The following is a 26,711-nucleotide window of genomic DNA, read 5'->3' as shown; positions in this document are numbered from 1 at the left end:
CACTGCCCTCCCCTCTGCTACTCGCCCAAGCCTTCCCCATTTCTCTTTCTCCCAAATACAGTCAGCTGATGTTCTGAAAGAGCTGCAAAATCTGGACCCTTACAAATCAGCCGGGCTAGATAATCTGGACCCTTTCTTTCTAAAACTATCTGCTGAAATTGTTGCCACCCCTATTACTAGCCTTTTCAACCTCTCTTTCGTGTCGTCTGAGATTCCCAAAGATTGGAAAGCAGCTGCGGTTATCCCCCTCTTCAAAGGGGGGGACACTCTTGACCCTAACAGCTACAGACCTATATCTATCCTACCCTGCCTTTCTAAGGTCTTCGAAAGCCAAGTCAACAAACAGATTACCGACCATTTCGAATCCCACCATACCTTCTCCGCTATGCAATCTGGTTTCAGAGCTGGTCATGGGTGCACCTCAGCCACGCTCAAGGTCATAAACGATATCTTAACCGCCATCGATAGGAAACAATACTGTGCAGCCGTATTCATTGACCTGGCCAAGGCTTTTGACTCTGTCAATCACCACATCCTCATCGGCAGACTCGACAGCCTTGGTTTCTCTAATGACTGCCTCGCCTGGTTCACCAACTACTTTGCAGAGAGAGTTCAGAGTGTCAAATCGGAGGGTCTGTTGTCCGGGCCTCTGGCAGTCTCTATGGGGGTGCCACAGGGTTCAATTCTTGGACCGACTCTTTTCTCTGTATATATCAATGATGTCGCTTTTGCTGCTGGTGAGTCTCTGATCCACCTCTACGCAGACGACACCATTCTGTATACTTCTGGCCCTTCTTTGGACACTGTGTTAACAACCCTCCAGGCGAGCTTCAATGCCATACAACTCTCCTTCCGTGGCCTCCAATTGCTCTTAAATACAAGTAAAACTAAATGCATGCTCTTCAACCGATCGCTGCCTGCACCTGCCCGCCTGTCCAACATCACTACTCTGGACGGCTCTGACTTAGAATATGTGGACAACTACAAATACCTAGGTGTCTGGTTAGACTGTAAACTCTCCTTCCAGACTCACATCAAACATCTCCAATCCAAAGTTAAATCTAGAATTGGCTTCCTATTCCGCAACAAAGCATCCTTCACTCATGCTGCCAAACATTCCCTTGTAAAACTGACCATCCTACCAATCCTCGACTTCGGTGATGTCATTTACAAAATAGCCTCCAAAACCCTACTCAATAAATTGGATGCAGTCTATCACAGTGCCATCCGTTTTGTCACCAAAGCCCCATATACTACCCACCACTGCGACCTGTACACTCTCGTTGGCTGGCCCTCGCTTCATACTCGTCGCCAAACCCACTGGCTCCAGGTCATCTACAAGACCCTGCTAGGTAAAGTCCCCCCTTATCTCAGCTCGCTGGTCACCATAGCAGCATCTACCTGTTGCACGCGCTCCAGCAGGTATATCTCTCTGGTCACCCCCAAAACCAATTCTTCCTTTGGCCGCCTCTCCTTCCAGTTCTCTGCTGCCAATGACTGGAACGAACTACAAAAATCTCTGAAACTGGAAACACTTATCTCCCTCACTAGCTTTAAGCACCAGCTGTCAGAGCAGCTCATAGATTACTGCACCTGTACATAGCCCATCTATAATTTAGCCCAAACAACTACCTCTTTACCTACTGTATTTATTTATTTATTTTGCTCCTTTGCACCCCATTATTTCTATCTCTACTTTACACTTTCTTCCACTGCAAACCAACCATTCCAGTGTTTATTTTTTATTTTTTACTTGCTATATTGTATTTACTTCGCCACCATGGCCTTTTTATATTTTTATTTATTTATATATTTTGTTTGCCTTCACCTCCCTTCTCACCTCACTTGCTCACATTGTATATAGACTTATTTTTCACTGTATTATTGACTGTATGTTTGTTTTACTCCATGTGTAACTATGTGTTGTTGTATGTGTCGAACTGCTTTGCTTTATCTTGGCCAGGTCGCAATTGTAAATGAGAACGTGTTCTCAATTTGCCTACCTGGTTAAATAAAGGTGAAATTAAATTACATTTTAAAAAACTCTGACCTCTGCGTTCTGCAGCCTTGACCTCCAGTAGCTGGGTCCCGTGCCGAGCCACCACGTCAGCCCCGTCCTGAGTGTTGGCCAGGGGTCGGCCCGTCCCCAAGTCCCTGAGGGCCTCGTCAAAGGGCACCAGCTCCGAGGGGAAGTGGAGGGGGGCCAGGGAGCGGCCAGAGCTAGACAGCTTGCCCTGGTCCTTGCCGGGCACCGGGCTCCTCAGCAGTGCATCGGCCTCAATGGTCGGGTTGATGAACGGGTTGGACTCCTGCTGGGAGAGAGAGGGAGGAAGTAGATGAGAGGGAGATGTAAAGAGAAGCAGAGAGAAAGGAGAGAGGAAGAGAAGCAGAGAGATACTGTAGCTGGAGAGAGATACTGTATGTAGCTGGAGAGAGATACTGTAGCTGGAGAGAGATACTGTAGCTGGAGAGAGATACTGTAGCTGGAGAGAGATACTGGAGAGAGATACTGTAGCTGGAGAGAGATACTGGAGAGAGATACTGTAGCTGGAGAGAGGGAGAGAAACAGAGGAATTGAAGGAAAGAAGGAGGAGATTAGAGGGGGAGTGACAGAGAAAGAGGAAAATGAGAGTTGAAATGAGAGATGAGTGAGTGAGGGAGGCGGAGAAGCTGTGAGGTTTTCTCGAAGTTACTAAACAAGTAACTTTCTGGTGAACATACCATGACAATATTTTTTTTATTAAACACACATGAATGATGTACCTCAAACAAGCCAAAGCCATTGGGTTTGAAACTCATATCTGACAAATCAGAATTCCAACTCAATATTCCTCTGTAATAAATTAACTAATTGAAGACAAGTTGTACACACATGGCAAGGTGACTGGGAATATGGCCGAATACAAACAGTGTAGTTATTCCCTCAGTAAATCAATTAAACAGGCAAAACGTCAGTATAGAGACAAAGTGGAGTCGTAATTAAACGGCTCAGACATGAGACGTACAGTTAAAGTAGGATGTTTACATACACCTTAGCCAAATACATTTAAACTCAGTTTTTCACAACTACTGACATTTAATCCTAGTAAAAAAACTCCCTGTTTTAGGTCAGTTAGGATCACCACTTTATTTTAAGATTGTGACATGTCAGAATAATAGTAGAGAGAATGATTTATTTCAGCTTTAATTTTTTCCATCACATTCCCAGTGGGTCAGAAGTTCACATACACTCAATTAGTATTTGGTAGCATTGCCTTTAAATTGTTTCACTTGGGTCAAACGTTTCGGGTAGCCTTCCACAAGCTTCCCACACCAAGTTGGGTGAATTTTGGCCCATTCCTCCTGACAGAGTCAGGTTTGTAGGCCTTCTTGCTCGCAGACACTTTTTCAGTTCTGCCCACAAATGTTCTGTAGGATTGAGGTCAGGGCTTTGTGATGGCCACTCCAATACCTTGACTTCGTTGTCCTCAAGCCATTTTGCCACAACTTTGGACGTATGCTTGGGGTCATTGTCCATTTGGAAGACCCATTTGTCTTGAGATGTTGCTTCAATATATCCACATAACACCATCTATTTTGTGAAGGGCACCAGTCCTTCCTGCAGCAAAGCACCCCCACAACATGATGCTGCCACCCCCGTCCATCACGGTTGGGATGGTGTTCTTTGGCTTGCAAGCATCCCCCTTTTTTCTCTAAACATAACGATGGTCATTATGGTCAAACAGTTCTATTTTTGTTTCATCAGACCAAAAAGTACGATCTTTGTCTCCATGTGCAGCAGCATACCGTAGTTTGGCTTTTTTATGGCGGTTATGGAGCAGTGGCTTCTTCCTTGCTGAGCGGCCTTTCAGGTTATGGCGATATAAGACTCATTTTACTGTGGATATAGATACTTTTGTACCTGTTTCCTCCAGCATCTTCACAAGGTCCTTTGCTGCTGTTCTGGGATTGATTTGAACTTTTCGCACCAAAGTACATTCATCTCTAGGAGACAGAACGTGTCTCCTTCCTGAGCGGTATGACGGCTGTGTGGTCCCATGGTGTTTACACTTGCGTACTATTGTTTGTACAGATGAACGTGGTACCTTCAGGCGTTTGGAAATTGCTCCTAAGGATGAACCAGACTTGTGGAGGTCTCCAATTTTTTCTTGGCTGATGTCTTGGCTGATTTCTTTAGATTTTCCCATGATGTCAAGCAAAGGGCACTGAGTTTGAAGGTAGGTCTTGAAATATATCCACAGGTACACCTCCAATTGACTCAAATTATGTCAATTAGTCTATCAGAAGCTTCTAAAGCCATGACATATTTTTCTGGAATTTTCCAAACTGTTTAAAACTTCTTATGGCTGCAGGGGCAGTATTGAGTAGCTTGGATGAAAGGTGCCCATAGTAAACTGCCTGCTCCTCAGTCCCAGTTGCTAATATATGCATATTATTATTCATTATTATTATATGCATATTATTGGATAGAAAACACTCTGAAGTTTGTAAAACTGTTTGAATTATGTCTGTGAGTATAACAGAACTCATATGGCAGGCAAAATCCTGAGAAGTTCCACTTCCTGTTCGAATTTTTTCTGAGGTGGCAGATTTTCAACCAAGCTCTCATTGAAATTACAGCGAGATATTGATGAGTTTTCACTTCCTACGGCTTCCACTAGATGTCAACAGTCAACAGAACTTTGTCTGATGACTCTAATGTGAAGGGACCGGAATTAGTCAGGTCTGCCACGAGCTGACCATGCTTTCACATGCGCATGAGGACCTCCGTTCCACCGCTCTTCTGAAGTCAATCTAATTCTCCGGTTGGAACGTTATTCAAGATGTATGTTAACAACATTCTAAAGATTGATTCAGTACATCGTTTGACATGTTTCTACTGACTGTTACGGAACTTTTGGACATTTCGTCATGTTATAGTGGACGCGCTTTGTGACTTTGGAATTGTTTACCAAAAGCGCTAACCAAAGTGGCTAATTGGACATAAATAACAGACATTAATCGAACAAATCAAGCATTTATTGTGGACCTGGGATTCCTAGGAATGCATTCTGATGAAGTTCATCAAAGGTAAGGAAACATTTATCATGTATTTTTTGGTTTCTGTTGACCCCAACATGGCGGCTAATTTGGCTATTGTTCTGAGCTCCGTCTCAGGTTATTGCATGATTTGCTTTTTCCGTATTTTTTTTATTTTTTTAATCTGACACAGCGGTTGCATTAAGGAGAGGTATATCTATAATTCCACGTGTATAACTTGTATTATCATCTACATTTATGATGAGTATTTCTGTTAAAACGATGTGGCTATGCAAAATCACTTGATGTTTTTGGAACTAGTGAATGTAACGCGCCAATGTAAACTCAGATTTCTGTTATAAATATGAACTTTATCAAACAAAACATGCATGTATTGTGTAACATTAAGTCCTATGAGTGTCATCTGATGAAGATAATCAAAGGTTAGTGATTAATTTAATCTCTATTTCTGCTTTTTGTGAAAGCTATCTTTCGCTGGAAAAATGGCTGTGCTTATTGTGGTTTGGTGGTGACCTAACACAATCGTTTGTAGTGCTTTCGCTGAAAAGCCTATTTGAAATCGGACACTTTGGTGGGATTAACAATAAGATTACCTTTAAAATGATATAAGACACATGATTGTCTGAGGAATTTTAATTATGAGATTTCTGTTGTTTGAATTTGGCGCCCTGCACTTTCACTGGCTGTTGTCATATCAATCCCGGTAGCGGGATGCAGCCATAAGAAGTTTTAAAGGCTGAGTCAACTTAGTGCATGTAAACTTCTGACCACCTGGAATTGTGATACAGTGAATTATAAGTGAAATAATCTGTCTGTAAACAATTGTTGGAAAATTTACTTGTGTCATGCACAAAGTAGATGACCTAACCGACTTGTCAATAGCTATAGTTTGTTAACAAGACATTTGTTGAGTGGTTCAAAAACAAGTTTTAATGACACCAACATAAGTGTATGTAAAATTCCGACTTCAACTGTATATGGCAGGGTCTACGGACAATCACGGATTACAAAAGGAAAACCAGCGACGTCGTGTTTACGTACACCGACGTCTTGCTTCAGACAATCTAAACCCCTTCGCACGCTTTCAGGATAACACAGTGCCACCGACGTGGCCCGCTACCAAGGACTGTGGGCTCTCCGTGTCCGTAGCTGACGTGAGTAAGACTTTAAGCGTGTTAACCCTCACAAGGATGCCGGCACAGACGGCATCCCTAGCCGCATCCTCAGAGCATGCGCAGACCAGCTGGCTGGAGTGTTTACGGACATATTCAATTTCTCCCTATCCCATGCTGCTGTCCCCACATGCTTCAAGATGGAACCATTGCTTTCTTGGGTACAGGAACAAAGGTAACTGAATTAAAAGATTATCTCCCCATAGCACTCACTTCTGTCATCATGAAGTGCTTTGAGAGACTAGTCAAGGATCATATCACCTCTCTACCTTACCTGCCACCAAGACCCACTTAGATTTGCTTACCGCCCCAATAGATCCACAGACGAAAGCCATCGTACTGCCCTATCCCATCTGGACAAGAGGAATACCTACAGTGGGGCAAAAAAGTATTTAGTCAGCCACCAATTGTGCAAGTTCTCCCACTTAAAAATATGAGAGAGGCCTGTAATTTTCATCATAGGTACACTTCAACTATGACAGACAAAATGAGGGAAAAAAAATCCAGAAAATCACATTGTACGATTTTTAACTAATTTATTTGCAAATTACGGTGGAAAATAAGTATTTGGTCAATAACAAAAGTTTCTCAATACTTTGTTATATACCCTTTGTTGGCAATGACAGAAGTCAAACGTTTTCTGTAAGTCTTCACAAGGTTTTCACACACTGTTGCTGGTATTTTGACCCATTCCTCCATGCAGATCTCCTCTAGAGCAGTGATGTTTTGGGGCTGTTGCTGGGCAACACGGACTTTCAACTCCCTCCAAAGATTTTCTATGGGGTTGAGATCTGGAGACTGGCTAGGCCACTCCAGGACCTTGAAATGCTTCTTACGAAGCCACTCCTTCGTTGCCCGGGCGGTGTGTTTGGGATCATTGTCATGCTGAAAGACCCAGCCACGTTTCATCTTCAATGCCCTTGCTGATGGAAGGAGGTTTTCACTCAAAATCTCATGATACATGGCCCCATTCATTCTTTCCTTTACACGGATCAGTCGTCCTGGTTCCTTTGCAGAAAAACATCCCCAAAGCATGATGTTTCCACCCCCATGCTTCACAGTAGGTATGGTGTTCTTTGGATGCAACTCAGCATTCTTTGTCCTCCAAACACGACAAGTTGAGTTTTTACCAAAAAGTTCTATTTTGGTTTCATCTGACCATATGACATTCTCCCAATCTTCTTCTGGATCATCCAAATGCTCTCTAGCAAACTTCAGACGGGCCTGGACATGTACTGGCTTAAGCAGGGGGACACGTCTGGCACTGCAGGATTTGAGTCCCTGGCGGCGTAGTGTGTTACTGATGGTAGGCTTTGTTACTTTGGTCCCAGCTCTCTGCAGGTCATTCACTAGGTCCCCCCGTGTGGTTCTGGGATTTTTGTGATCATTTTGACCCCACGGGGTGAGATCTTGTGTGGAGCCCCAGATCGAGGGAGATTATCAGTGGTCTTGTATGTCTTCCATTTCCTAATAATTGCTCCCACAGTTGATTTCTTCAAACCAAGCTGCTTACCTATTGCAGATTCAGTCTTCCCAGCCTGGTGCAGGTCTACAATTTTGTTTCTGGTGTCCTTTGACAGCTCTTTGGTCTTGGCCATAGTGGAGTTTGGAGTGTGACTGTTTGAGGTTGTGGACAGGTGTCTTTTATACTGATAACAAGTTCAAACAGGTGCCATTAATACAGGTAACGAGTGGAGGACAGAGGAGCCTCTTAAAGAAGAAGTTACAGGTCTGTGAGAGCCAGAAATCTTGCTTGTTTGTAGGTGACCAAATACTTATTTTCCACCATAATTTGCAAATAAATTCATAAAAAATCCTACAATGTGATTTTCTGGATTTCTTTTCTCATTTTGTCTGTCATAGTTGAAGTGTACCTATGATGAAAATTACAGGCCTCTCATCTTTTTAAGTGGGAGAACTTGCACAATTGGTGGCTGACTAAATACTTTTTTGCCCCACTGTATGTAAGAATGTTGTTCAACATCTCCACTTCGCTGATCCTCAACACTGGGGCCCCACAAGGGTGCGTGCTCAGCCCCCTCCTGTACTCCCTGTTCACCCATGACTGTGTGGCCACGCACGCCTCGACACAACAGTAGTAGGCTTGATTACCAACAATGACATGACAGCCTACAGGGAGGAGGTCAGTGCTCTGGGAGTGTGGTGCCAGGAAAATAACATCTCACTCAACGTCAACAAAACAAAAGGAGCTGATCGTGGACTTCAGGAAACAGCAGAGGGAGCACCCCCCTATCCACATCGACTGGACCACAGTGGAGAAGGTGGAAAGCTTCAAGTTCCTCGGCGTAAACATCACTGACAAACTGAAATGGTCCATCCATCCAACCTCAGGAGGCTGAAGAAATTTGGCGTGGCACTTAAAACCCTCAAACTTTTACAGATGCACAATTGAGAGCATCCTGTCGGGCTGTATCACCGCCTGGTATGGCAACTGTACCGCCTGCAACCGCAGGGCTCTCCCCAGAGGGTGGTGCTCCAGGACACCTACAGCACCCGATGTCACAGGAAGGCCAAAAAGATAATCAAGGACAACAACCACCTGAGCCACTGCCTGTTCACCCTGGTATCATCCAGAAGGCGAGGTCAGTAGAGGTGCATCAAAGCCAGGACTAGGAGAATGAAAGACAGATTCTATCTCAAGCCCATCAGAATGTTAAATAGCCATCACATCACCGGCACATTAGAGGCTGCTGCCTATATACATAGACTTGAAATCACTGGCCACATTAATAATGCAACACTAGTCACTTTAATAATGTTCACATATTTTGCATTACTCATCTTATCTGTATATACTGTATTCTATTCTACTGTATCTTAGTTTATGCCGCTCTGACATTGCTCGTCTATATATTTATATATTCTTAATTCCATTCCTTTACTTAGATTTGTGTGTATTGTTGTGAAATTGTTAGATATTACTTGTTAGATACTACTGCACTGTTGGAGCTAGGAACACAAGCATTTCGCTACCCCCGCAACAACATCTGCTAAACACGTGTATGTGACCAACACAATTAGATTTTATTTGACATATTAGATAAACCTAAACGGTAGAATAACACTTCAGAAACCCATATTTTCATAAACTACAGTATCTGTTTATAGACATCAAATGTACAGACCAACTCTGGTAGGGCTGAAACCATGATCTACTTTAAAAGCCTAATACAACTGGACTGAGCCCTTGACTCAAACTGTAGCAGGGATTATAGTCAACCCAAAGGAGTGCTGAAGCTTTGGAGATGGTGCATGGACAGCATGCCCTGATTTACACTGCACAGCTTATATGCCCTCAACACCCCCCCCCCCCCCCCCCCCCCTACTAAAAGGAACTTTTGGGGAAGTTAGCTCAAGAGAGCAGCTTAATGGCTGCTGGGCAGCACCGGGGCAATGGACGAGGAGGAAGAGGAGGACGGGGAGGGCCCAGATGCCCCAGTGTGGCAAAGCCATAGAATTATAAATTAGAATAATAATTTAATAGGATCTCTATGGGCAGAGCCCTCTGTCCAGTGTCTGTCTCATGCCCAGGGGGTGAAGGGGGTTGAACTGGGCACTGGTGCCCACTGTGCTCCTCATCAGGACAGTGACAGATGACGGTCTGCGCGGGCAAATTTTCTGCCGCTTTGACTCTGCCTTCTGTCCTCATTCATTAGTGTAGAGGCGATTAAGAGGGCATCGAGAACGAAATAGAGAAAAAGTTTGGGACATTTCCTTTCTTTTATGTTGACTTTTTTGCACTGTAATTGGTTGACTTGCGATGACACTGGGGGCAATGGCATTGCACTTATTTACTGACAAAATGTTAGGAGGATGTTTGTCCCATTTATCACAGTTATGACCTCAGAAACACTGTTAAACAAAAACGCAATATGTGTATCCTCTTAAGTTCCAAGGGAAAAGCAACGAGTAAAACAGTGCTATTGTTTTAGCAAAATCATCTAAAAGCACCTAAAAATACCTCTCTCTTTCCTCTCTTGTAGTCAAGCATTCAGGCAGACTGCTCAGAAATTATAGGCATTCTTTGTTTTTGACCCTGGAGCTACGGAACTAAAAACACGGGCCGTGAAGTCGGAGAGCTGAATGATTCTCTACACTCCTCAGCTGTGTCCCAAATGGCACCCGGTCAAAAGCAGTGCACTACATAGGGGAATAGGGTGCTATTCCACTACATAGTGTGGTGCCAGGACAACAACCTCTCTCTCTCTCTCAATGTGAGCAACACAAAGGAGCTGATCGTGGACTACAGGAAAAGAAGGGCCGAACAGGCCCCCATTAACATTGACGGGCTGTAGTGGAGCGGGTCAAGAGTTTCAAGTTCCTTGGTGCCCACATCACCAACAAAGTGTCATGGTCCAAACACACCAAAACAGTCATTTTACCCCTCAGGAGACTGAAATGATTTGACATCCTGACTGGTTGCATCACCGCCTGTTATGGCAACTGCTTGGCATCTGACTGTATGGTACTACAGAGGGTAGTGCGCACTACCCAATATATCACTGGGTCCAAGCTTCCTGCCATCCAGGACCTATATACTAGGCGTGTCAGAGGAAGGTCCAAAAATGGTCAAAGACTACAGCCACGGCAAGTGGTACCAGAGGTCCAAAAGACTACTTAACAGCTTCTACCCCCAAGCCATAAGACTGCTGAACAATTAATCATATGGCCACCCGGACTATTTACATTGACACCCCCCCTATGTTTTTACACTCCTGCTATTCACTGTTTATTATCTATGCATAGTCACTTAACCCCTAACTACATGTACAAGTTACCTGAACTAACCTGTACCCCCCCCCACATTGACTCGTTACCGGTAGCCCCTGTATACAGCCTCGTTATTGTTATGTAATCTTAGTGTGTTACTTTAATTAAATGTTTTACTTTAGTTTATTTAGCAAATATTTTCTTAACTATTTCTTGAACTGCATTTTTGGTTAAGGCCTTGTAAGCAAGCATTTCACGGTAAGGTCTACCTACACCTGTTGTATTCGGAGCATGTGACAAATAACATTTGATTTTATTTATTTGGGAAACAGTCATTCTCTCCGCTCCTCTCCGGGAGCTTATCAAAAGGATTCAGAGATACAAAGAGGCTGACGGGGATGTTGACTGAAAAGGTGAAAAAGAGGACTAGAAGAAGGAATGAAGGCCTCAGTGCTGACATGCCATACCTAGGGAGGGAGGGAGGGAAAAAGAGGGACGGAGATGATCAGAGAGAGGGGGGAAACGAGGTCATGGTGATGTTCTGTATTAAAGACCAAGGGGAATCTACTTAGTACAACTAACAGACAAAGCGTACATCCCAAATGGCACTCAATTCCATATTTAGTGCACTACTTTTAACCAGGGATCAAAGGCCTCCGGTCAAAAGTAGTGAACTATGAATTTTAAAACAGTGCAAATGGATTCAGGAAGATCAGATGCATAAGTCTTGGAGATTCCAAGTATATGATATTGCACATATTGTAACTGTAGTTACACCATTTAGCTTAACAATGCAACTCCTTGCAATGCAATTCCAATGAGAGCTGAAAGAACTGAATGTAAAGGACAAAGTAAAGAAGTGACAGAGCTGTTGATAGCAGATGTTTTAAACTACTGCGGTTTAAACCTCAGAGAGAAACAGAGATTAAGGAGGGGATTTAGTGACGAGAAGACACCCAGCCTCCCAGCTTTAACTAAGAGAAGTGACAAAGCAGATGAGAGTGAGAGGGGGACATAAAATAAAAGCAATGAGGAGGTACAGGACCTGCTAGTGTGGAAAGAATCCACGTCCCACCCTCAGGAACTGACAGATGTATGTAACCTGCCTCGGGAGTGGCCTGGCCTATACCTGCTGTACCACCAGATGCTCCACTAACACTAATACCGCATTTCCATGGAGACTTACCTCGATGCCAGTGTTTTATGTTCATGTAAACTCTAGTATAATTGTGTTACCATTACACGTGTGACATTGTTATGTAAATGCCATCTAAAAAGTACCAGTGGCCTTGCTTTGGCCCCAGGTGAAAGCAGGAGCCATGGACCAGTGAGACAAGGGTACTGGCCCGCGTAGAAGGAAACAGAAAAGACTGAGCCTTTTGATTAAAACACTGAGGTAAATCCTATATCATGCACCACAAACTAACAGACTGATTCCCCCTGACTGACCCAAACTTTATATAAGCCACCAGGACAATGGTCCCAATCCTAACATTGTACTATTCGTAGATTGTGTGTGACATATCTTTAATATAATGTATACTTACAGGCCACAGTTATGTTGCATCAAAGGGTGTTAGACTGTGATGAATTAAAGCAGACTGCTGTGCCATGCGTGAGACTGAGCGTTTACCTTTCAGGTCTTGGGCAGGTGTGTCTGATTTAAAGACCTCAGTAATGGTCTTGGTGTGTGGTTATAATCTAACACTCATACAAGTATGATGGTTGTGTGAGATTGTCTGTGGATTTTCTGGTACATGTATATGAACTTGGTGAGTGAGAAACGTTTACCTGTTTGAGGTCTGCGTGGGCCGGTGTGTCAGAGAAGCAGCAGTGGTGGAAGAGACCCATCTTCTGGTTGAGGAGACAGTGGACAACGTGGGCCCTGGCATTCTGCCACTGGACCAGCCTCACCAGCCCACGGTTCAGAGAGGCTCCAAGGTCCACTGACCAGTTATAGGTGTACAGGGTCACCTGGAGAGGGGAGAGAGGAGAGATCAACCCATCCCATACAGCCTTTGAGTGAAAATGGAGCAACATCCCGATAAATTTTGCCATCTCTTGTTATAGGCAACTCCCGTGCGCACGCACGCACGCACCAGGAACACACACACCAGGAAGAATAGCTGCTGCTTCCAAATAATTTGTTTTATTTTTAATAATAACACACTCCTCTTCTCCCCACCTTCTTCTTCAGGATGTGTATGAGGAGAAACCTCTGCCTTGGGGCCACACCCCTCCAGGACTGCCCTGGGCTGAACCAATCAGACTGCTCCAAGGCCTCGAAGCGCTGGAAGCCTTTATGAGCTGATTGGACATATAGGGAGGGAAGACAGTGAGAGTGGGCCACAAGGGGGGACGATGACCAGGGTTGGGGTTAATTACATTTCAATTCTGAATGTTCTTCATTGAAAAGCAATGAGGACAACTGGAACTGCAATTTCAGTTTAACTTCTGAATTTCAATATATTTGACCATAACCAACCCTGGAGCAGACAGACAGAAGACAGACAGAAGACAGGAGAGACCTGAGTGGAGCCAAACCCTGTCTCTAAGATAAGACATGGTAGGGTAGGCTGAATCAATTTAACTAGGGGACCTTAAATGTCTTGGACCAGAATATTTAATCTCTTATTTACCATAGAGTATATGACTAAACGGATAGTCAGCTACGCTATTGTGGGAAAGTGAATTTTAAATATGAAGCTATTAAAATTCAATCATAAACGGTTCTCATTACATCCTAGCAGACATAGGCTATGGGCTGTGGTCAAAACTAGTGTACTAGGTAAGGAATAGCATGTCATTTAGGACATAACCAGCAAAATATCTCAGTAAGGTTTTCTAAGCCCCCAGGGCCAGTTGCATGAAATGATTCACAGAGCCATCCTGAGAGGTGTGCAAGGGGCTAGTCTGCTACTGCTTTTAGAGCAGGAGAAAAAGAAAACCCTTTCCTTTTCTAAGAAATAGACTTAGCATCACTGGAAAAAGTACTTTTCCAGACAGCCAGAGACTTAAGCTTTAAGAGAAATTGCAACCATTTATGAAAGTAGAAATAGTGAGATTTGATATTTGGAATTGAAATATGAAGTCAGTTTGAGGGAGACGAGACAGAGGAAACTGAACTCTTCATATTCACAGATATAAGGTCATCCTTATTAAGCAACATGATATGATGCACAGCTCATAACCATGCATACACCTAAGCATTGAGTACAAAGCTTTACATTCCAAAAATTACTTAGTGTCTTCAGAAAGTATTCATACCTCTTGACTTATTCCACATTTTGTTGTGTTACAGCCTGAATTCAAAACGGATTAAATTGATTATTTTTCTCACCCGTCTACACACAATACCCCATTATGACAAAGTGAGAACACGTTCTAATACATTTTTGCTAATTTATTGAAAATGAAATACAGAACTGATTTAAATAAGTATTCACACCCGAGTCAATACTTTGTAGAAGCACCTTTGGCGGCGATTACAGCTTTCATCATCTTCGGTATGTCTGTATTTGGGGATTCTCTCCCATTTTTCCTTGTAGATTTTCTCAAGCTCTTAAGTTAGAAGGGTAGCAGCAGTGAACAGCAATCTTCAAGTCTTTCCACAGTTTATCAATGGGATTCAAGTCTGGGCTTTGGCTGGGTCACTCAAGGACTTTGTCCTGAAGCCATTCCAGTGTTGCTTTGGCTGTATGCTTGGGGTCATTGTCTAAGGTCATTTGCACTCTGAAGCAGGTTCTCATCAAGGATTTGCCTGTATTTGGCTCCATTCATTGTTCCCTCTATTCTTACCAGTCTCCCAGTCCCTGCCACTGAAAAGCATCCCCATAGCATGATGCTGCCACAACCATGCTTCACAGTAGGGATGGTGTTAGATGGGTGATGAGCTGTGCCTGGTTTTCTGTCTCATCAAACCACAGAATCTTTTAACTTATGCTCTCAGTCTTTCACGTGCCTTTTTGCAACACCAGTCGTCCTGTCATGTGCCCTTTTCTCTGGAATGGCTTCCGTCTGGCCACTCTCCCATAAAGCCCAGATTGGTGAAGTGCTGTAAAGACTGTTGTCCTTCTGGCAGGTTCTCACAACTCAGCCAAGGAACTCTGTAGTTCTGTCAGTGTGGTCATTGGGTTCTTGGTCACCTCCCTAACCAAGCTCCTTCTTGCCCAGTTTGGTTGGACGGCCAGTTCTAGGCAGTCTGGGGAGTTTCACTGTGCTCTTGGAAACTTTCAACACTAGAAATGGTTTTATACCCTTTCTCAGGTAGATACACTCATCATAATTCTCGGAGATCTACGGACAGTTCCTTGGACTTCATGGTATAGTTTCTGCTCTGACATGCACTGTCAACTGTGGAACCTTCTATAAACAGGTGTGTTTCTTTCTAAATCATGTACAAACAATTGAATTGGCCACAGGTGGACTCCAATCAAATTTTAGTGACATGAAGAATTATCAAAGGCAATTGGATGCACCGGAGCTCAAATTGGAGTGTAATAGAAAAGGGGTGTGAATACTTATGTAATTCACATGTCCATTTAATTTTCAAAACATTTGAAATAAAATCTAAAAAAAACATTTTCACTTTGTCATTATGGGGTATTGTATGTAGATGTGGGTGAGAGAAAACAACAAAAAAAAATTATCAATTTTGATTTCAGGCTGTAACACAACAAAATGTGGAGTAAGTCAAGGGGTACGAATACTTTCTGAAGGCAACAGAGATTCAGTTTTTTCACCATTATTTTTTGGACAAATATTATCAGGCTCAACAGGTAAATAGAATTCCATATGAATTAAGAAATCTGAATGAAACCAAAACAGCCTAGAGATAGTGTTGCTTGGTTGGGCTGGTTGCAGGTAAACTTACCTGTCAACCTACTACGAAGAGGGGGGCAGAGTCAGACTCACCTGTCAACCTACTATGAAGAGGGGGGCAGAGTCAGACTCACCTGTCAACCTACTATGAAGAGGGGGGCAGAGTCAGACTCACCCGTCAACCTACTATGAAGAGGGGGGCAGAGTCAGACTCACCTGTCAACCTACTACGAAGAGGGGGGCAGAGTCAGACTCACCTGTCAACCTACTACGAAGAGGGGGGCAGAGTCAGACTCACCTGTCAACCTACTACGAAGAGGGGGGCAGAGTCAGACTCACCTGTCAACCTACTATGAAGAGGGGGGCAGAGTCAGACTCACCTGTCAACCTACTACGAAGAGGGGGGCAGAGTCAGACTCACCTGTCAACCTACTACGAAGAGGGGGGCAGAGTCAGACTCACCTGTCAACCTACTACGAAGAGGGGGGCAGAGTCAGACTCACCTGTCAACCTACTACGAAGAGGGGGGCAGAGTCAGACTCACCTGTCAACCTACTACGAAGAGGGGGGCAGAGTCAGACTCACCTGTCAACCTACTACGAAGAGGGGGGCAGAGTCAGACTCACCTGTCAACCTACTACGAAGAGGGGGGCAGAGTCAGACTCACCTGTCAACCTACTACGAAGAGGGGGGCAGAGTCAGACTCACCTGTCAACCTACTATGAAGAGGGGGGCAGAGTCAGACTTACCTGTCAACCTACTACGAAGAGGGGGGCAGAGTCAGACTTACCTGTCAACCTACTACGAAGAGGGGGGCAGAGTCAGACTTACCTGTCAACCTACTATGAGGAGGAGGGCAGAGTCAGACTTACATGTGAACTTACTATGAGGAGGAGGGCAGAGTCAGACTTACCTGTCAACCTACTATGAGGAGGGCAGAGTCAGACTTACCTGTCAACCTACTATGAGGAGGGCAGAGTCAGACTTACCTGTCAACCTACTATGAGGAGGAGGGCAGAGTCAGACTTACATGTGAACTTACTATGAGGAGGAGAGGCAGAGTCAGACTTACATGTGAACTTACTAAGCACAGGGGTGTTCTCATCATCTGAACTGTCTTCTGTGGGCAAATAGAGATGAGCACAAACAAACAGCATGGCATTGGCAGGATGCAGGCATTGGCAGGATGCAGGCACTGGCAGGATGCAGGCACTGGCAACAGACAGCTCTATAGGAGCTAGCTACACAGAGACACTAAGCTAAAGCTACAGACACAGAGATTGTTTCAAAAGAAAGAAATAAAGAAATGTTAGGCAGTTAAAGTTTGAAAAGGGTTGCTTTGATTGTCAGAGTGACAGAGGAGAGAGAGAACCCAAGTACAGAACAGTAGCAGAGAAAGCATGTCATGTCACACTAAGCTTAGAAACAATGCTGCCTGTGTGTATATAATGCACGTCTACACTCATCTTCAGTTAATCATTAGCAATAGTTATTAGAACCATGCCATAAAAGGCATGCTGTTTCTGAAGTGGAGAGAAAAGAGTTGCGATGAGACATTGGGAAATTGCTAGAAATGTTCCAGGTTGGGTTAGAATTTAGTATTTGGGTTTGTGCCCAGTTCTGCCCGTTAGCATCATAATAATATCTCTCTATTATGCTGATGTATTATTATTTCATTAAGTCATTTAGTAAAGTATGTTTGACCACACAATCCAGATATTTAACTACACATTCCAAAAAAAGGTACCTCAGGGGAAAAGGGTACCTCCACATTTTTTTATTTCTCAAAAAGAATAGGAAATGGGGCATCATTTGAGGTGAATAAAATGAGCATCACATACTTATAAAGGCCAATGATTATGTTTAACTCCATGAATCAAATAGGCAAACAAAATCATGGGTCAAGCAAACAGTGACTTCTTTCAGAGCACAGAGATAATAGAACTCTGGCTATAGCAGGTACCTTGCTCTGTGCAGCAATGCCACTGGTGGAAGTTCCTTCCAATGAGGATGAAGGTTCTAGAGGTGGCAGGTGGTTGGCTGAGGTGTTGGATCAGAGGCATGGGAACAAAGATGTCTCCTTGGGGACAACTAGGGGACCAAACAAAAACACAAATGATAAAGTCATTATATATAAAAACATATCCTTTCAAAACTGTCTTGAAAGATGAAGTTTGTGAAATGTGTTTGTAAGCTTATGTATGTATATACATGCGTTCCTGATATATACTCTTTCCAAACTAGCTGGAAGCATTTAAAATAATTCACACATATTCAAATGCTTGATTCTTTCCAGTGATTGTGTCTTTCCAGCGATTGACTTGATTCTTTCAAATGACCCACCTCGTCCTCTCGAACACCTTGACTGTGGTGTCACTGGCCAGGGAGGTGACCAGATTGCCAATCTCTGTCAGGATGGGAGGAAGCAGGAACTGGGAGGCAATCTCAGCGGTGCACTGCTGAATGGACGGGCATCCTATTTACACCAGAGACAGAGTGAGAGAAAAGGAGAAGAAACAGAAAATGAGAGTCTCTCACAGAGAAGAGATAGGAGACGATGGCTTCATCCCAAACGGCACCCTATTCCCTTTACAGTGCACTACTTTAGACCAGAGCCCATCAAGCAAAACAGACAATCGGTTTGGGAAGCAGATCATCTTTTATATTACCTCCTGTCCTGTCTCCTTTCCACTCCAGCAGAAATAAGGAGAGGGGTAAGGAGAGGGCAGAGGAGCCACTCACCAACTTTAGCCATGAAGGTGATCCAGGGCTGACAGGTGACCTGATACAGAGGGTGTAGGGTCCCAACGTTCCCCTCCTCTAGCTGGGACACATGTCTCCTGTTGGAACATACACACACACACCCATTAAACAGTGCAATACTGCTGACAAACTCCTCATTTAACAGTGGTGACCAGACTTTGTTTTAAGTGGTATTTTCTGTCTTTCAAATACTTTAGCTGCACTTGATTGAGCTTGCCTGTCGCAATGAAACCAACAGAATAGTTAACTCTGCCCAAATAAAACACTCAAATTATTTAGAGGAAAACAGATCCTCTTTTAACCCAGATCTAAATCCAGCCTGTGTATATGCTAACCTCTGGGCCTGCTCCAGTTCTACAGCCATGGACCTCTCCTGGCTCCACTGCTGCTTCACGTTCTCCGTCTTGTGTCTCCTACGTGTCCGACCCTCCTCCCCCTTCTCCTGAACGATGTCGTCTGTGGTCTTAGGGATCCCCAGCTCAGATGAGTCTGGCTTGCTCTGCAGGGAGGATCAACATTTCGTCATCACTCTTTACTAGTGAATCAAACAGCAACGTGGTTGTTCCTAATCCAAATATGGATATAATGTTGATCTCAGATGGATGTAGCACTGACAGAACCAACTCAGTTGAGACATAGAACTGTTTGATGAAATATTCTGAAATAGTACTCTATTCTCTATACAGTACACTACTACCAGAAATAGAAAAGTTGTTTATTAGGGAATAGGGTGCCATTTTGGACACAATCCACTTTTACAACAAGTCACACCTTCAATGAAAGAGAACTCACCAGTATTTCCCAGAAGCTTCGGCGGGTGGTCTTGCCAGTGGGTGTGGTAGACTCGGGGGTGCTTGGTCCAGTGTTGGGGCTGGTCCCAGAGGGGGGAGGGATCAGAGTGATGGGGGAGGGGCTGTTCTTAACACTCCTAGAGCCACTACAAGACATCAAGCTGTCCTTAAATTCCTTCACTTCCAATGGAGGAGAACTTAAATGACCTAAAGAGAAGATGTGGAGATAGACAAGGGATGAACCAGATAACATTGATTGATTTTAAAACAAATCTGAATTTGATTGATAACATAGTCTACCATTTTAAACAACAATCTGAATTCACTTTCTAAGAGGACCAATAAAGCATTTGCAGTTCAGGTACTGTAATAGTAGTATTTCCTCACCGTTAGTTGTGTCTTCTCTCTGACCTCTCCCAGGTGTGGTAAGGAACGTCTCCAGACACAGCGGATTGGGCAGGACCCTCAGTTCCATGATGACATCACAGAGGGTGTGGCGCAGGGCTCCTCGCAGTTTGTCAGTCAGCTGCAGGGGGGAAACGTTACCTTGCTCCCAAATGTCAAAACGTACCCTCATCTCTGACCCTGTCAGGAAGAACAGATGATCAACTGACTGATGAACATAGCACTGAGCATGTGTAGAACTAGCCTGGTCCCAGATCTGTTTGTGCCGTTTTGCCAACTCCTATGGTCATTGTCATGTGACAATGTCAAGCCAGGACATTGCTTGTCCCAGATCTTTGTGTCATCTTGCCAACTCCTATGGTCATTGAACTAGCCTGGTCCCAATTCTGTTTTTGCTGTCTTGGCAATGAGCACATTGTGACTATGACCATAGGAGTTGGCTATACAGCACAAACAGATCTGGGACCAGGCTAGTGCAGACTGCAGAACACACCTGATTAATGATGACAGTCCTATAGAGCAAGGCCCAGCAGATTTAAACAGTTCAGGTAGTGGGCCTCTGATTGCTAACCCTACACAAATACATAATGATTCACTAGATTACCACACGAGAGAGGAGGCTACTCTCTGAACTCATTACATTTTCTCAAACAAACTAGGAAGCAGAAATTATATTTGCCAATTAAAGTTGTTAGCTATATGCAAATAATAAATGTTTTAAGGACTGAATTATTTTGTTGAAGTTCTTCTTCTTCAAAAAAAAGTTTAATTTAAATGTATTCAATGTCACATTGACAAAAAACATCCCTGTATCAAAAGAGGGAATTAAAACTCTTTGTAACATTCCACAATGACCATCATTATGCAGACAGATGTAACTGTCCTACTCCGGACTGAGACCATTACTAGGACTTATTGCTCTGTTTATTAACAAATCCATATTGTGAAATGGTGCTTTATTAAGAAGTTTGAGTTTGTCAACAATTGATTTAATAAAAAACGCTTAAAGTGTAACTTTTTTGGCAACCTGACAAAATTCACATAGACGAGTTATAGATCTGTTATTCTCATTGAAAGTCTAAGAATGTGCACTATTTCTATGCTTCCCGAAGTTTAGTTTTTGCGCCTTTTACTTTCATTTTTGTACACCATCTTCAAACAGCTGATAATACTATATTTTTGGTTATGGAAAATATATTTCACAGCAGTTTAGATGGTACAATGATTCTCTACACTATACTTGCTTGCTTTGTCACATAAACTGAAATTAGGCGAACAATTAGAATTTTAGCAACCAGGAAACGGCGGAGTGATTACTGCGTAGTGCACTTTTAATAGAAGAAATCGACAATGCAGCACATAATAGAAATCCAATTTTTTGACACTGTTCAACAAGAAAAATACACAGCAACAACTCCACCAATGGTTTCTCTGGCTACCCTGGCAGAGTCATGTTCATCGGCACTAAACAGAGAGGTATTATCGGAAAGTCTTTTAAGAAACAATACTTTTCAATTTCCGTTGCAAAACATTTTGCTACAATGTGCCCTAATGAACAGGACCCTGATCTCTAGAGAAAACCTACCGGGCTTTACCTGAGCTGAGGTATTTGGAGTCCACCTTAATGACAGTTGTCAGGGTGTCAAACTGTTCTGGCTGTAGGAGGATGCTGGAGGGATCTCCTCTGGGTGGTGTGGTGCAGTTGTGGGCAGGAGCCTGCAGGGGGCATCCTTGAGCGTCTACAAACGACAGCGCGATACAGGCAATACCTGAAGGGAACAGGTGAAATGTGGAGGACAGCGTAATATACTTACTACAGGATGAATAAAGACATGAGTCCTCCAACTACAAGGTGGTGCTCTGTTTCATGGTCCTTCGAGACAGATAGTAATTTGTTTTCATTAACAATAACCTTGATTATGTTTTTATCTAAACTCAAAAAAATCAGTTCAAGTGTAATTAAGTGCAGTTTTGAAACGACAATGATTGTGTGCGCCATTATAAAACATAGAAAGATTCTCCATAGATTCTGTCTGATATTGTTCTACATCAACAGATAAACAGTATAAATCCAAACAGACAAACCATGACCTTCCTACTACAAGTAAGTTGATGTTCCATCCCAACACATAAACCCAGACCACCTTGTCTTCTGATTCTCACCAAAGCCATGCTTCAGCCTCACCTCATTAATCCTGCACCATACAGGCAGGCATTCCTCACCCACACAGGACACCGGTGTTAAATAATATTACAGTTGATCTGCCCGGCCCATGTTTGGTTTGATATGGCTATGAGCATGCACCATTAGTGGGGATAGAGGCATGCATGGTATTGTGATGTGCTGGTGTACCTAGAAGCCTGGCGTGCTGAAGACAGACATGCATTACAGAAATCCCCTGGAATAAATCAGCAAAACAGACACACAGCCATCTCTTCTACAACCCCCTGTGCTGGGCTGAGCTTCACACTGCCTGCGTATCTGCCTATTGCAGTCAGCCAGTCAACAAAGCCGCCACATGTCATTCTCAAACCACTAAACCCACTTATCATGTTACTGTTTCTCTCCAGAAGGTTTGGCTACTGGTAATACTATGTGTTTGTGCCTTCTGATGACTGAAAGAGTCCGTCGGAGCGAGGGACTTGATGTGTTTGTCTTTTGTGTTTTGCTTTGGTTACTTTAGCAGGGTCTGACAGGCCGTCGCTTGCGAGTCTCTCTCTCTCTCTCACACCCCTCAGCAAGAGTCCATTTGGGCTCAGGAGTCTCTCCATCCGTACCATCGCAGTGGCTTTACTCTGACAGGCTGTCCCCCAAATGGCCCATAGGGCTCTGGTAGAAAGTAGTGCACTACAGTACATTCTGAAAGTTTTCAGACCCCTTGACTTTTCCCACATTTTGTTACGTTACAGCCTTATTCTAAAAAGAGATAAAATACATGTTTTTCCCACATCAATCTACACACAATACCCCACAATGACAAAAGCAAAAAAAAATGTTTGACATTTTTGCAAATGTATTCAAAATAAAAGACATACCTTATTTAAATAAGTATTCAGAGCCTTTTACTATGAGACTCGAAATTGAGTTCAGGTGCATCCTGTTTCCATTGATCATCCTTGAGATGTTTCCACAACTTGATTGGAGACCACCTATGGTAAATTCAATTGATTGGACATGATTTGAAAAGGCACACACCAGTCTATAAAAGGGTCCCACAGCTGACAGTGCATGTCAGAGCAAAAACCAAGCCATGAGGTCAAAGGAATTGTGCGTAGAGTTCCGAGACAGGATTGTGTCGAGGCACAGATCTGGGGAAGGGTACCAAAAAATGTCTGCAGCATTGAAGGTCCCCAAGAACACAGTGGCCTCCATCATTCTTAAACGGAAGAAGTTTGGAACCACCAAGACTCTTCCCAGAGCTGGCTGCCCAAACAACCTGAGCAATCGAGGGAGAAGGACATTGGTCAGGGAGGTGACCAAGAACCCAATGGTCACTCTGACAGAGCTCCAAAGTTCCTCTGTGGAGATGGGAGAACCTTCCAGAAGGACAACCAGCAGCACTCCACCAATAAAGCCTTTATGGTAGACTGGCCAGACAGAAGCCACTCCTCAGTAAAAGGCACATGACCGCCTGCTTGGAGTCTGCCAAAAGGAACCTAAAGACTCTCAGACCATGAGAAACAAGATTCTCTGGTCTGATGAAACCAAGATTGAACTCTTTGGCCTGAATGCCAAGCATCACGTCTGGAGGAAACCTGGCACCATCCCTACGGTGAAGCATGATGGTGGCGGCATCATGCTGTGGGGATGTTTTTCAGCAGCAGGGACTGGAAGACTAGTCAGGATCGAAGGAAAGATGAGCGGGACAAAGTACAGAGAGATTCTTGATGAAAACCTACTTCAGAGCACTCAGGACCTCAGACTGGGGTGAAGGTTCACCTTCCAACAGGAAAACGACCCTAAGCACACAGCCAAGACAACGCAGGAGTGGTTTCGGGACAAGGCCCTAAATGTCCTTCAGGGGCCCAGCCAGAGCCCGGACTTGAACCCGATCTAATATCTCTGGAGAGACTTGAAAATAGCTGTGCAGCTACACTCCCCATCCAACCTGACAGAGCTTGAGAGGATCTGCAGAGAAGAATCAGAGAAACTCCCCAAATACAGGTGTGCCAAGCTTGTAGTGTCATACCCAAGAAGAATTAAGGCTGTAATCGCTGCCCAAGGTGCGTCAACAAAGTACTGAGTAAAGGGACTAAAAACGTATGTAAATGTGATATTTCAGTTTAGTATGTTTTATACATTTGCTAACATTTCTAAAAACCTGTTTTTGCGTTGTCATTATGGGGTATTGTGTAGAGTGATTAGGGGGAAAAAACAATTTAATCCATTTTATTTGTTTTATGTGGAAAAAGTCAAGGGGCTTGAATACTTTCTGAATGTACTGTACAGTTGAAGTCGGAAGTTTACATACACTTAGGTTGGAGTCATTAAAACTCGTTTTTCAACTACTCCACAAATGTATTCTTAACTATAGTTTTGGCAAGTCTGTTAGGACATCTACTTTGTGCATGACACAAGTCATTTTTCCAACAAATGTTCAGAGATTATTTCACTTATAGTTCCTTGTATGTCGCTCTGGATAAGAGCGTCTGCTAAATGACTTAAATGTAAAATGTAAATGTTGTATCACAATTCCAGTGTGTTAGAAGTTTACATACACAAAAGTAAGTTGACTGTGCCTTTAAACAGCTTGGAAAATTCCAGAAAATGATGTTGTGGCATTAGAAGCTTCTGATAGGCTAATTGACATCATTTGAGTCAATTGGAGGTGTACCTGTGGATGTATTTCAAGGCCTACCTTCAAACTTAGTGCCTCTTTGCTTGACATCAGGGGAAAATGAAAGAAAATCAGCCAAGACCTCAGAAAAATAATTGTAGACCGCCACAAGTCTGGTTGATCCTTGGGAGCAATTTCCAAACGCCTGAAGGTACCACGTTCAAACAATAGTATGCAAGTATAAACACCATGGGACCATGCAGCCGTCATACCGCTCAGGAAGGAGACACATTCTGTCTCCTAGAGATGAACGTACTTTGGTGCGAACAGTGCAAATCAATCCCAGAACAACAGCAAAGGATCTTGTGAAGATGCTGGAGGAAACAGGTACAAAAGTATCTATATCCACAGTAAAACGAGTCCTATATCGACATAACCTGAAAGGCCGCTCAGCAAGGAAGAAGCCACTGCTCCATAACCTCCATTAAAAAAGCCAGACTACGGTTTGCAACTGCACTTGGGGACAAAGATCATACTTTTTGGAGAAATGTCCTCTGGTCTGATGAAACAAAAAAATAAAATTTTGGCCATAATGACCATTGTTATGTTTGGAGGAAAAAGGGGGATGCTTGCAAGCCAAAGAACACCATCCCAACCGTGAAGCACGGGGGTGGCAGCATCATGTTGTGGGGGTGCTTTTCTGCAGGAGGGACTGGTGCACTTCACAAAATAGATGGCATCATGAGGGAGGAAAATTATGTGGATATATTGAAGCAACATCAGTCAGGAAGTTAAAGCTTGGTCTCAAATGGGTCTTCCAAATGGACAATGACTCCAAGCATACTTCCAAAGTTGTGGCAAAATGGCTTAAGGACAACAAAGTCAAGGTATTGGAGTGGCCATCACAAAGCCCTGACCTCAATCCTATTTAAAATCTGTGGGCAGAACTGAAAAGTGTGTGCGAGCAAGGAGGTCTACAAACCTGACTCGGTTACACCAGCTCTGTCTTTAGGAATGGGCCAAAATTCACCCAACTTATTGTGGGAAGCTTGTGGAAGGCTACCCGAAACATTTGACTCAAGCTAAACAATTTAAAGGCAATGCAACCAAATACTAATTGAGTGTATGTAAACTTCTGACCTACTGGGACTGTGATGAAAGAAATAAAAGCTGAAATAAATCACTCTCTCTACAATTATTCTGATATTTCACATTCTTAAAATAAAGTGGTGATCTAACGGACCTAAGACAGGGAATTTTCACCACGATTAAATGTCAGGAATTGTGAAAAACTGAGTTTAAATGTATTTGGCGAAGGTGTATGTAAACTTCCGACTTCAAATGTATATAGGGTTCCATTTGGAATGCAGCCTCTGACAAGGTGTCCAGTTTCCGTGACGGCTGCCCACAAGGGGTACTTGATTAGACTCATAAGACCATAGGCCTACTGGTAAAATCCATGAGGGGGTACTTTTCAGAACGAATAGAACTCCACAGTTCGAAAGATACCCATATTTCCTAAAGAAAGGTTAATATAAGACTAGACCATTCTTAACTCTGCTCAACAGAATTATTCCACTATGCATGAGTACATTGCAGTAACTCTGTGTTTAGTTAACCTATATCTCTCATGGGACAAGTCTCATCAGCCGTAAATATCACTGCCTAATCGGGAAACCACTAAATTAACTGGATGCTATTAAAACGAATGCACACATTATTTTGCTTGATTATTTTCCATTCCATTTCTTATAGAGCAGCATCTCTTGATAGGCTAGAGAAGCCATTATAACCGAGACCAAAGACAGTTAAACACACACATTGAAGCTTTAATGCAGCAACATACTACTACTGAACTACATGAAAGAAAGACCATGCAACACAGGGGGGGGGGGGGAGACACACACACACGTCACTCTGCATGCCACTTAAAAAGTAATGCAAGGAGCATAGGGTTACTGGAAATAACATTCCGGTCCACATTAAAGACTACTGCTGTTGAAGTACAGCCAATTTACTTGCAAAGAGACAAAGGTAGCTAAATGAGCAAAGGTAGCTAAATGACACCTGATACCTTGGAACTGAGAGGGTGGGAAGAGGTGCTGAATGAGGTCCGACATGGTACCTGAGTCAACAGACAGACAGGCAGAGACAAACAGACAGACATACCCTTAATACATTACCTTCTGCTATCAGATACAGTTCCTTCA

At 43.4% G+C, this 26,711-nt stretch overlaps 1 protein-coding gene across 1 annotated transcript in view; it reads right to left on the bottom strand.

The window, feature by feature from the left end:
• LOC139541390 (KICSTOR complex protein SZT2-like) overlaps positions 1-26,711 on the bottom strand; it is a 173,931-nt gene that overhangs the window by 47,587 nt on the left and 99,633 nt on the right. The window contains exons 49-60 of the mRNA XM_071345992.1: positions 26,576-26,626; positions 21,319-21,492; positions 19,706-19,903; positions 19,320-19,525; positions 18,863-19,026; positions 18,507-18,604; positions 18,108-18,240; positions 17,728-17,855; positions 16,837-16,884; positions 13,129-13,250; positions 12,735-12,917; positions 2,051-2,312 (exon numbers count right to left, since the gene is read on the bottom strand). Of these exons, the coding sequence (XP_071202093.1) occupies positions 2,051-2,312; positions 12,735-12,917; positions 13,129-13,250; positions 16,837-16,884; positions 17,728-17,855; positions 18,108-18,240; positions 18,507-18,604; positions 18,863-19,026; positions 19,320-19,525; positions 19,706-19,903; positions 21,319-21,492; positions 26,576-26,626 (1,767 nt within the window). The remainder of the gene's footprint in view (positions 1-2,050; positions 2,313-12,734; positions 12,918-13,128; positions 13,251-16,836; positions 16,885-17,727; positions 17,856-18,107; positions 18,241-18,506; positions 18,605-18,862; positions 19,027-19,319; positions 19,526-19,705; positions 19,904-21,318; positions 21,493-26,575; positions 26,627-26,711) is intronic.

The sequence above is a fragment of the Salvelinus alpinus genome, chromosome 16 (assembly GCF_045679555.1).
Source record: "Salvelinus alpinus chromosome 16, SLU_Salpinus.1, whole genome shotgun sequence".
Classification (NCBI taxonomy): domain Eukaryota; kingdom Metazoa; phylum Chordata; class Actinopteri; order Salmoniformes; family Salmonidae; genus Salvelinus; species Salvelinus alpinus.
This window is presented reverse-complemented; position numbering and strand designations above follow the sequence as displayed.